This window comes from Pteronotus mesoamericanus, unplaced genomic scaffold (assembly GCF_021234165.1).
Source record: "Pteronotus mesoamericanus isolate MK-2021 breed Mesoamerican mustached bat unplaced genomic scaffold, CSHL_Meso_final scaffold_85, whole genome shotgun sequence".
In the NCBI taxonomy this organism is placed as follows: domain Eukaryota; kingdom Metazoa; phylum Chordata; class Mammalia; order Chiroptera; family Mormoopidae; genus Pteronotus; species Pteronotus mesoamericanus.
The window spans coordinates 36,323,531-36,336,610 of NW_026555329.1; the positions used below are offsets into that span (position 1 = coordinate 36,323,531).

The 13,080-nt window shown below is 34.1% G+C and overlaps 1 protein-coding gene across 1 annotated transcript in view; it reads right to left on the reverse strand.

The window, feature by feature from the left end:
• Window positions 1-13,080, reverse strand: part of ORC5 (origin recognition complex subunit 5) — a 92,531-nt gene that overhangs the window by 45,179 nt on the left and 34,272 nt on the right. The window contains exons 7-11 of the mRNA XM_054564673.1: window positions 10,861-10,909; window positions 10,684-10,774; window positions 3,100-3,152; window positions 1,644-1,756; window positions 617-664 (exon numbers count right to left, since the gene is read on the reverse strand). Coding sequence (XP_054420648.1) covers window positions 617-664; window positions 1,644-1,756; window positions 3,100-3,152; window positions 10,684-10,774; window positions 10,861-10,909 — 354 coding nt within the window. The remainder of the gene's footprint in view (window positions 1-616; window positions 665-1,643; window positions 1,757-3,099; window positions 3,153-10,683; window positions 10,775-10,860; window positions 10,910-13,080) is intronic.

The following is a 13,080-nucleotide window of genomic DNA, read 5'->3' on the forward strand; positions in this document are numbered from 1 at the left end:
GTTTATAGTTCAAACTTCTCCATCTTCTGCCAACAGAGGCAGCAGAGGTTTAGATATACAAAGTGGAACAAAAATGCTCCTTCAAATTTCTTCTTGCCCCACACCCCCACCTTCAAAGGTAATCAATGCCTCTAACTCCTGTGCTTTTCCAGATTCCTCAGGTCAAAGCAGCTTGCACTGGGGTTCAGTTTCAGCCTCTCTGGTCTGCTTAGTCACCTGCATATCTATCTACTATGCAATTCCAAATTTTGTGGGTCTCTCATCTGCTTAATCTTTATATATTTACCTTTTTTATTTCTTCATTGTCATTTTTGTGGGTGTTTCAAAGGAGAAAAGAGGAAAATCTGCTGTGTTTAATTAAAAACTCCAGGGTGATCTTTTTCATCTATTAATTCGCTAGAAAAACTTGTCTACTTTTATCTCTAATGCCAGGTCCCTTGAATGATCTTTGAATCACTGTACTCAACATAGCAAAATATTAGTACTATATTATAATGGTACTGCAGCAATACAAATAACTTCTTATATTCAACTGACAAATAAAAGCATGCATTATCTACTTCCCATAGTATCCTAAATTCATGAGTTCTTATTGGAAAAATTAAAATGTAAATACCTTTTCATGTTTCTTTAGAAAATTAGTTTTCTTGATTTTCCCATGATGCTGAAATTAAGGAAAATAATTTTAAGATTAAAAAAAGACAGTATTCCACGAAAGCAGAACATAAAATTTGTTTAAAACATGGCATGGATAATTTATGTATGTTAAACTTTTTAATTTTACTCTGCTTATCACCTCAAATGTCACCTTACAATATCAACATATTTTAGCCTGATTTGACTTAGATTTTGATTGTATAGATTACTTTTGTATATAAAGAAAAACTTTTAAAGAAGCTTTTAAAATATAATAGTGATACTTCAAAAGAACTTATTACATTGGCTTCTTATAGCATATTTATTTTTATAAAAACAAAAATTCTAAAGATAAAAGGGATGAGTTTTTACTCATCCCTTACGGCAGGCTGTTAATTCATTAAAACAACAACAACCCTTGCTTCAGAGCATTTAATTAAGCACTTGGGGTTCAATAATAGGAAAAAAAATAGATGTAGTCCTTGCCCTCATGAAATGAAAGACTACTGAGAGAGATGGGAAAAAAATAAATTTATTACAAACACATTTAATAACAAATAAAATAGCACATTTTTTTTTCCAAAAGAAAACAATTCTAAAATGGGATTTCTTCAGCTAACATATATGCAGAAAAGGCTCCTAAATAGATAAATTATTTATCTATTTCTAGACAATGATGTATGGAGTGCATAACATTGTAGCAGGAGCTTTAGAAGAATAAAGAAGTTACTATCCTTAAAATTATTACCATCTCTCATATTTCAAAAAAAAATCTTATGTATTTTTAAAATCTAGAATCATTACCTAAGGTATACTTGATCCTTTGCATGAAACTATTTTTCCCATTTAGGTTGTGATTGTAATTTAAAGCTTTTAGAGGATGAGTCCTAAATATATATTTATCAGTTTTTATTGTATCTCTGCCCCTTAGAAATTTACAGGTATTGAAATACTTCAAACTATTCATAGTATCTTCAAAAATAAAATAAAAAAGAAGTAATTATTACCTTAAGGAAGAACCTCTTGTCAGTTCTTGCTGGATTATATGAAGCAAGGTATGCAGCAATTAAAATAAACTTAGAGTAATATGGAAGTTCCACATGAGTGTATGTCGAGAGACCTACACAACAAAAAACCCTTATGAATGTATTTAACAGGCTACAATTAGATTTTAAGTATCTCACCTTTTCTCATTTATCTTTTGATTTCCATATGGCATTATCTTGTCAAAATGACCTTCCCCTAGAACTTAAAAGTACCATAATAATGATGGTGGTGGTAGTGATTATTACTGATATGCTTTGCTCATTCGATTATTTTTGTTTGGCTCCTCCTCTTCTGAAGTCTAAATCCTACCCAGCCAGCCCTTCAAAGCCACACCCTCCATTTAACCTTCCATGATGCTCCCCTACCACACCAAAATAGAAAAATCTGTCTCTACTATGAATTCCTACTTTGTGTTTTTCACTTATGGCCCATGTAGCTTTATACCTATATTATTAAGTTAATTACACTGAAATTATATTTCTTATCAAGCTATACTGTTCACTGAAGGAGCCATGTCTAATTTTTTTTTTAATCCCTACAGTGCCTTTCATAAAGGAAATAAGTGAATGAATGGATACATAAAACAACTGGGTCACTCAAGCAGCACTGATTTTTACAAGGGAAGAAGGACTCTGATATTTACTGAAAATATCGTGTCAGACATTGTGCTAAGTATATCTGAATCTTTGCAGTAACTTAAAGCTAGGTATCTTTATAAATGAAGACACTTCATTTTAAATGAAGACAGTGACTGAGCTGGGCTCAATATTACACAATTAAGGAGTAATGCAGACCAATTATTGCAGATTTTCTAACTCTATTTCTTTCCATTAAAACACACATCTAAAATCACTTATATAACATCTAGAGCACTGAGAAACCACAATAGACAAAATGCTATTTCAGTACCACCTCATTTCCCCCACCCCCAGTCACTGATCTATTTTTTAAATAAGAATATTTTAGATATTTGCTTAATTTTTTTTAAAGTAAAGCTGTCCTACTGGGATAAAATCAAAGTAATAGTTTCTTTAAAGAAACAAAAGCACAGAGCTTTTTAAAATGTAACCAACTGAAATGTATTCCACAAACTGGGTTAATATAAAATTGAATTTTATTCCATAAAACTCATGAAATACATACATACTGAGATGAAACTGTCATGTAATTGTTTTAACAAAAGCATATAACAAATTAGAAACTGCTTGATTTCTACATGACAAAATTCAACATTCAGAAAACAGAAAGCTGGTATACTAACTTTACCTCCTCTTATTAAATTAGAGCTTCACTTAAAATATCATTACAGCTTACAAAGTAAATTTACTTTAAAACACTTCTGACTGATGTTATCTGTAATATTAACTTTAGTATCTTGTTTATTAATAATAAATAGTCTTAATACTTTCTTAATACCTTCTAGTTGTCCTGGATCTGCATCATCTTTCTGTAGCTTTTCCCACTGTGAACTGAAAGGAAACAGAAAAGCAAAAATGGGTTGAAAATATACTAAATCAGTATACTATACTTAAAACAGAGTCCTAGAAAAACTAAAATTTATGTATTTATGAAATAGATTCAATTCCCCTATAAACCACATATATGCAATATACACGTTTGTACCTCTACAAAATCATATAGAGTATTTTAGAATATAAACTTGTGTAACAATACACAGATATTAATTTTTTTAAACTTTTTCTCTATCATAACTGTATAGCTATAAAAAAAAATCAATAAATAGCCGTGGCTGGTGTGGCTCAGTGGATTGAGTACCAGCCTACAAACCAAAGGGGTCACGAGTTCAATTTCTAGTCACTGGCACAATCCTGGGTTGTGGGCCAAATGCCCAGTAGGGGGTGTGCGAGAGGCAACCACACATTGTGTCTCTTTCTCCCTCTCTTCCCCTTTCTCTAAAAATAAATAAAAATAAAATCTTTTTTAAAAATGTATCAACAAATAAATATATTATCAGTCATTCAGTAAAATGCCCAATGTTCCAGTTACCATATTAAATAACAATTGTTATATACTATGTCTAATTCAATAACAATCTTTTAAAATAAGTAACATTGTTTCAGAACACTGAGGTCCACAAGTTAAGTTGCTAGAACTGAACCTTTGTAGGTATCTTGCAGAGTTCATGCTATTTCCACTGTCCTATGCTGATCTTACTTGCAATTAAAATTATTAAAAAGCCCCAAATAGTATTAGGACTATGAAGTGATTATCGTATGTCAAATCCAATTCATAAGGAAACATACCATAGTGTAGTGAAAAGACTGCCCTCGGAGACCGAAGTTTTAGTTGTATGACCTCGAATAAATCAATAACCTTCACATCAAAAACTAAAGCAATTAGATGCATTGATCTGTAAGCACCCTCTCCAACTTTAAAACTCTCTTACAGGGCTCTTTAAATGCTAATTGAAAAGTAAAAGCTAGATCAGAACAATTAAATATACTAAATCAAACTATACAGTTTTTCAAATCTGCAAGCACAGTTGAAATTTCTAGGAATATAGCAGGAAGGAAATTTTGATGGGCTACTAGTAACCTATTGAAGAGCAAACCTAGTTTAACAAGCTGACTTTCAAAACAGATCATTTCTAGCCCTGACCAGTGTGGCTCAGTTGGTTGGGCATTGTCCTGCAAGGCGAGGAGTCGCAAGCTGGATCCTGGTTGTTCAATTTCTGGTTGGGGTACATGACTGGGTTGCGGATTTGGTCTCCAGTCAGGGCTCATTCAAGAGGCAACCAATCAGTGTTTCTTTCCCACTCTTTCTCCCTCTCTTCCCCTCTCTCTAAAAATAAATTAATAAAATTTAAAAAAATAGATCATTTTTTCCACCTCAGTTACTTGATAGTACTTCACAGATTAGAAGGCATTTTCCCATTTCTCACTTCTTAATAAATGCAAATAAAAGTAAATTTGTATATGTTACAACATTATGATCCAGACCTTGAGGCAGTTTAATAAGATTTTCTTATACAGTAAATATCCATTTAAAGTTATTATTTAAACTTTCAAAGGACAATGGGAAGAGAGAAGACTATAACATTTATTAAATGTCTACTATTAATCCAGCTCTTAACATATTTTATTTAATCCTCATAACCTTATGAAATAGACTATCATTTCTTTTCTTTTTTCTTTACAAATGGCAAAACTGAGAATCAAAGCGGTTAACTAATTTGACAAAGGTTACAAAGCTACTAAGTGGTAGAACCAGCTTTCACCTGAGATTTGACTAAAAAGTCCATCTATGTTCTAATACGCACTACTAATTTCCAGAGGTGAGTCAGAGTCACAGTAGTTATATTAACTGAGATAGAATAGGCTAGAATTCGTAATTGTCCAAAACTGCTTATAAAGCTATATAAAATCAACACACATTCCAACAACAGCTTGGTGAGTCAGAATCTAGACTTCTATGACTATTCTTTTTCTTTATTCTGCTTATCCCAAGTATTTAATCTCCATTAGAGTATAAAATATATGATGATGATTTTTTATTTTAGTAAAATTTATTCTACATGCGAAAAAGAGGTCAGGAATATTGGGGGAGGCGGGGAATGGACGAGTCATGTAACTGGAAGGAATTTAAACACTTTCAGATGGATCACTAAGACTACCACCAGTCTCAGAGGGAAAGTCTCACTGGCCCTTTATGCCGCACTGTGAGGAAAAAAGGGGACTATAGGCATTAAGTATAGTATGACTAGAAAGGTAACCAGTTGGAATCAAAATGAAAACTGTCCTAACTACCAAATTCTTTTTCAAGACAAAGAAAAAAACCACATAAAGAAATTCAGCAAATTAACATGAAGTTATTAACAAAACGTATGTACTTCATGTCAATAAATACAAATGGGTATAATTCACCCATTAAAGTAAAAGGCTTTCAGAATGCTTCAGTGAGACAGGAGGTCAGATCAGCAATGCTTATTTCTGTGATCTATACCTTTTTGTGAAAAAAGTATATTGCAAATTATATATTAACTGCAAAGGGAAGATGCTTTTGCACGTATAAAGATAGATACACACATATTTGAACACTTGTGAAAAAAATACAGAGGACAGACCAGAAAATCCATGTGGTTAGGAAAAGAGTAAAAGGAATAAGGATGGATATGAAACTTCTTTATAGTTTTAATTTAACTTCTAAATTTTTTGGTACCTTTCTCTTCCTTTTCCAGTAATCAATGAACTTGTTCTCCTTTACCCTTTCTCTCCCCCTCTTCTTTGTATTTTTTAACTCTGAAAATGTTATTCCTATCCTGTCAGAACATGTAACATATATATAGTATTCTTTCAACCTGTGTTCTCATCATTTAGTTTTGAGCTAAAATTAATTAAATTAGTGCTCACCACAAATCCTTTTGGGCCCCTGGTCATCTACCAACACTGTAAGTAGTACACTCTTCTGAAGGGGTTTGTGAACACTGTGTTCCATGAGTTCTTAAATTTTTAAAACTGTTCTTCTATAGCCCTGGCACTTGAACAACAGATTGGCTGGATATAAAATTCCTTGCCTTACACTTCCTCTCTCCTTGAGTTTCTTGGCACTTGTCTTTATCACAGACTCATTTTCCTTTGTAAGTTTCCTACCTTTCTGCCTGGGAGCTCTGAGACTTTTTTCTTTAATGTTTATTTTTAAAGTGAAAAGTATAAGAAGGTCTCTTTAGCAGGCTGAATAACAGTCCCATAAATATGTCCATACTACAATCCTTGGACCCTGAGAATGTTACCCGACATGGTAAAAAAGACTTTTGAGGATCTTGGGATGAGGATGTTATTCTGGATTATCTAGGAAGCTCAATGCAATGAAAGGATTCTTCTAAGAAAAAGACAGGAGGTGAAAGAGAAGAGAAAATGATACATTACTAGCTTTGAAAACAGAGGAAGGAACACAAGCCAAGGAATACAGATAGCCTGCAGATGCTGGAAAAAGCAAAGAAGCAGAGTCCCCCCAAAACCCCTCAGAATGGATGCAATCCTATGCACCCATTTCAGACTTCTGACATCCATAAATGTGCCTTGTTTTAAGGTACTAATTTGTGGTAATTTGTTACAGATTAATAGACTAGGATAGTCTCAGAATTGACTATTGTGGGACAAATGGAGAGGTGAACCCTTTACTATGTAGAGCCAGGTAATCTTACTTCTGGAAAAGTTTTCTTAGAGTATAGTTTTATATCTTAATTCATATACATTGTTTTATTTTATTTCTTCAGTAACTCCAATTATACATATATTGAATCTTCTTTGCCTGTAACATTTATTATATTCTACTTGATTATTTTTATGTCTTTAGTTTTATTCTTTTGGTTTTCATTTCTCTCCTCAATATCCTTTATAATACAGTGGAACCTCTGTTCTTGAACTTAATTTATTCTGGAAGGCTGTTCAACAAGTGATTTGCTTGAAAACTGAATCATACTCTCATACTCCCGCATTCTCTCCTTTGTTACCTGAGAGACATGTAACTAATTAAACAGTATCAGCATGAAAGTGTTGTTGGGTCGAGAACCAAACTGTTCAAAATGGGAGACATCAAGAACAAGGTTTGACTATATTCTCAGTTGAATCCACTCTCCCTTGGAAATCTTAAAATTTCATTTTCATTTCTGAGACGATTACTTTTGCTTGAATTCCATTCCTGAGTTTGGTTGGTTTTTATTTCCCAGCCTCTTCTTTGGCCATTTATTCTGTTGTTAAATTTCTAATTTAAAGTATTTTTCCATATCTGAAAATGCTGGTTTAAAATTTTTACATCAAGTTGGAATATTGTGTTACATCTTCCTCTGCTTTATTTTGGGTGCAAAGGGGCAATTTCATCAACTAAAATGTTTTTATTCACATATTCTGTTTCTTCTTATAATAACCTTCTCATGGCTTTTCTATTTTGTTTTCTCTTCACTTTGAAATGCCCAAGGTTTGCTTGGATCAGCAAACAGATGAATCTATAAATGCAGATGTGAGGGTTTTGGATGACCTGGATTTCTTAATTCTAAAGGACATTTTTTTCTTTAAGAATAATGAAGTGCAGTTTCTTTAATACAGGTATAGTGCCATTTTAAGTGGGAGAGACTGGCTTATCTTCTCTCTTTTTTATCTTCTTGTTTGACAGTGGTGGGGATAAGGATTAGGGAGGGTGTTAGCCTTAATTTCTACCCCTTGCTTCTTTCTTCACTATCAGTCCTCCAGGGGGATGGCATGTCCTTTCAAATCATCTCTTGGTCTCAATTCACAAACAGTCCTTTTCCAGGACTGCCATGCTAATTCTTGTCCTAAATAGTCTTAAGACATTTCCTTTTGATTCTCCAATAGCCAGCACTCTTTCCATAGGGTCCCAGACTTGTTCTCAATATTTTCCCAATCAGGGTTAGACTCTCTTTCTAGAGGTGGTATCATCTGTATTTCACCACTACTAGTCAACCCTATCTGAAGTCCCCACTATTCTCTCCTATTTTCCATGCAGTCTTTAGCTCTTTGTGCCAGCATAAGCTCCAGAGCTGGTTCTGCAGACTAGTTATTTCATTATCTGTGTATAAACTGAAGTTTGCAGTCAACTCTATAGACTCCTAGTATGCTGCAGGAAAGGGATATAAGTGGTGTCATTTGCTCTTCTTATTGATCTTGTAGAGAGAACTGGACTCAGGAGGCCATCACTATCCTATGGAAATCTAGAGTCCTTTATTTTTGTTGTTATCATATTTGAAAAAATAATAAAAGATTACTTTCTTAATTTGGTGAAGGAAGTAGACATACAAATCCTGGAAGCACAGAGAGTCCCAAACAAGTTGGACACAAAGAGGACCACACCAAGGCACATCATAATTAAAATGTCAAAGGTTAGAGATAAGGAGAGAATCTTAAAAGCAGCAAGACAAAGGAGAGAGTTATCTACAAAGGAGTTCCCATAAGACTGTCAGCTGATTTCTCAAAAGATACTTTGCAAGCTAGAAGGAACTAGGAAGAAGTATTCAAAGTGATGAAAAGTAAGGGCCTACAACCTAGATTAGTCTATCCAGCAAAGCTATCTTTTAGAATTGAAGGGCAGATAAAGTGCTTCCCAGAAAAGGTAAAACAAAAGGAGTTCACCATCACTAAGCCATTATTGTGTGAAATGTTAAAGGGAACTATGTAAGAAAAACAAGATCAAAACTATGAACATTGAAATGGCAACAAGTACACAACTATCAACAACTGAATCTAAAAAACAAACTAAGCAAACAGATTCACACATAGGGAGATCATCTGGATGGTTATCAGCTGGGAGGAGAAGGGGAGAATGGGGAAAAAGGTGCCGGGATTAAGGAGTTGGTAGGTATGAAAACAGACAGGGGGATGTTAAGAACAGTATAGGAAATGGAGTAGCCAAAAATTTATATACATGACCCATGGACATAAAATAAGGGAAGGGACTACTGGAGGGAATGGGGAGTATAGGGCAGAGACAGGCAAAGGGGGAAAAACTGGGACAACTGTAATAGCAAAATCAATAAAATATATTAAAAAAAGAATAGTATCTTTGTAATGTTCATACTTATTCAGAAACTATTAAATTTTAACAAATGTCAACTATTAAATTTTTATCAGCTAATTAAACTGAAAACAAAGTTAGTAAAGCACCTTAGAAAATAAGGCATTTATGAGAAAAATAATAAAATAGACTAGAAAGTGAGAAGAGTAGATAGCATTAATGTTTTTAAATTTCCTATGTTGCTTTGTAACCTAGGCTTAATTTAACACCTAGAAGGTACTTTATTATTCACAAACCATTTTTGCATATATTATTTAAATCTTCTAAGGACTGTTATAGGAGGAAGCTAAGGACTGATATTTTTAGGTGACTTGCTCAGACCCCAGGGGCAACAAATGGCTGAGCTGGAAATCAAAACCATGTTCTTCACACTATACTATGTGCTACCATGTCTCCTGAGCAGTTTCATTACAGTGAAATTCTAATAAAAGACAAAATGTAGATTAATGACTTGATTTACACATTTCTTTAATGATCAAATTTTCATGATACCAAACAAATCTCTCACACAACTATACAAAACAAAGCTAAAACTGATTTTTCTGCAGCTATCCAGATTTTTTAAATTTTGCAATAGTTAGATATACAAGGTCTGTCTGGAAAAAGTGCAACTACTGTTAATATAACAAGAATGGTTTGCACAACATCAATGTAACCTGGCAGTCAAGGAGAGTGGACTGGAATATGCGTGTGTAAACAATGACGACTTCACTGTACTTAGTCAGGGGGGGCAGTGGGCACCACTAAGTGAGCATGTATCTGCGTGGCTGTCACATTCAAAATGACTGAGTGAGTAGAGCAATAAATCTGCATCATATTTTGCATAAAGCTTGACCATTCCTCTGCAGAAACTATTCAGATGATTCAGAAGGCCACAGCCATGGGCAAATGGTGACTGGCAGCCTCATCATGACAACAAGCTTGCTCATGCATCACATATCGTGTAGAGTTTTTTGGCAAAACATCAAATCACACAGGTAACTCAGCACCCCCTACAGCCCAGATTTGGCACCCTGTGACTTCTGGCTTTTCCCAAAACTAACATCTCCTTTGAAAAGGAAGAGATTTCAGACTGTCAATGAGATTCAGGAAAATATGATGGGGCAGCTGATGGTAACTGGGAGAACTGTGTGAGGTCCCAAGGTGCCTACTCTGAAGGGGACTGAGGCATCATTGTCCTATGTACAGTGTTTCTTGTATCTTGTATCTTCTTCAATAAATGTCTCTATTTTTCACAGTACTAGCTGGATACTTTATGGAAAGACCTCATATACCTGTGTCAAATTGTGTAACATACGGGTTAAAAATATTTGTCCTCCCCTAAACAACAAGAATAATACAAACCTCTGGAGGTTTTTCCCATTGTGAGCAAGGTAAAAGAAAACTTATATACACTAGTAAATATCCCAAATAAATATATAGAAATAACATACTGACTAAATAGAAAATTACCTTGATATTTCCCTGAGATAAACAGTCTGCATGGCTTTCTTCAAATGAGGTTCAATATTTCTCCAGAGTCTGCGAGTATCACGTTCACTTGCTACTCCAAAGGGAAGAAAATTTCAATAATTTAGAACTTACAAAATTTTTTTTTAAAAAAATTAATAAATAAAATTACATAGTTACCTTCTCCTTTAACCACAGGTTCACAATACTTAGGAAAATTAAGTACTGCCTGTAAACAACAACAACAAAGTAGTTACCTACCACAATTAAGAATTATTTTTCAAGCAAAATTTTTATACAATTCAGGCAACTTTATTTTGATATAATTGCTCAAGCAAAATGTTATTACAGCTTATTACTACAATAATAAAAGAGCAAATACCAATAATGGTAGTAAAACATTATATAAAGTATTTCTTAACTGGCTAAATCCTGCCTAATTGGCCCCTAGATATAAAACAATACAACAAAGCATAATGCGTCACTTTAGATCATAATTATGTTACGATGGACCATAAAACACAAATGAAATATCCCTAGCCCAAAGAACTAACCTGTTATTTTCCAAGGTCTCTTCATTCTCACTAATTAAACATCATCTAGTCCAGTACAACTCAAACCATTTTGACTGGCAGCACTGCCAGAAATTGTTATAAATTCAAATTCTTAACACCATCAGAGTTCTGAAGATGAGACCCAGGAGTCTATGTTTTAACAATCTCACTAGGAGTTCTGATTTCTAAAGTCTGAGAAGCACTAATTAATCATAAATACTTAGTGGTTTTCCATAAATCAACATTAAATTCTACTGAAAGGTAGTTTAAGCAAATTGGGTACATGACTTGTCCAAACAGTCTCTATATTTAAGTACACCTCTAAAACCTAGCTCTTACTAACACGTGGAATTTTAAAAACAAATTATTAGTTAAAGACAAAGTACTTTTCACTGGTGTGTTGCAGCCTTTCAAGGCTAGACAGGTTCACACGGGATGCAGGGAGAGAGAAGAAAATTCATGGAGCCGTTGAGATGTCTAACATGCCTTTATTCTAGGGTGGGGTGATCCCTGCACGCCACAGCTGCATGTCACACTGTATGTCACCCTGGCAGGGAGTCCCCACTCCCATGTATACTAAATGCACACGAAGCCAGCAGGGTGCCGAAACATTATATAACACAGTGTGGTTCTGAAGATGCAGCCCATTCAAGGCTATGGGAATACAGTTTACTGGACCTGGTTTCAAGGCTATGAGAACACTGCTTATCTTAGTTGCGCAGACATCTGGGTAACGGAGTCTGGATGACTCTGTTTACCCTACATTTGGCTACTGACATTCAAATGTGCTCTCCGGTATTATGCCCATTTCTCCTATACTAATTCTCATACTTGGCAAATACCCACTTCCTTATATTAAGGTTATTTTCAACGAAACTGAAATATCAGCCCCCTGGTATTTTAAAATGCCCTCTCAAATACCCAGAGAATTAAAGTATAAAAGATACTAATAAAATCACAAAAATATCCAAAGACCAAGCAGAAATAATTTTTAGATGATTTTTTATATTATGTATTTTACAACCACTGTACATTCTCCCATATAACTTCCCATTATTCCTTACCATTTAAGTATATAATTTATCCTTACCATTTAAGTATACAAACCTCTGTATAATTTATACTTAACCATTTAAGCATATAATTTAGTCTCATTATTGTAAAGGGGAGTAGGTGAGGTATAACTTTATTAAGAAATGACCAAGTGCTCAGGGCATCTTAATACTCGTAACAGTAAGAGGAGCATAATTATCAAAAGCTAATTATAGCCACCTGTTATTTCATTACCGACAACTGAACTTTCATTATGTCCATTTGTTGGCTGAGGAAACAGAAAAAAGATATAATTTGCTTACAGGCAGAGAGATTCCATTGCCTGAATATCTGTGAGGTGTTCTAGGAATTTACCTCAAAACCAATAAGAGTTTATGTTATGAAAGCCTGATTCAGGTGAAACAGAATATAGACATCCCTAGTTTTGGTGCACTTCACAAATGTTCTGTTTTTTCACAAATTGAAGGCAAGACCCTCTACCAGGCAAAAAGTTACAACTGGCTTTATTGCAATACTATAATAATTATGGTGATCTGAAACCCAACCTGCATTATCCCCAAGGTATACTTGTACTTCCCTTACTTTGCAAAGAAAAACCTGCATTACTTTAAGAAGCAAAACAATCCATTATGAGTACTGAGTAAATTGCCACAAGATAGGATAGGCAATTTGAGACGCTTTTCCAACTCTTCTCAGTGAGATTTTTCAGAAAGCTCTCATTACTGTATTTGAAATTATTTGTTAGAAAATAATCTGATACATCTAATTTGTAATAAGAAAAATTGTAAGACAG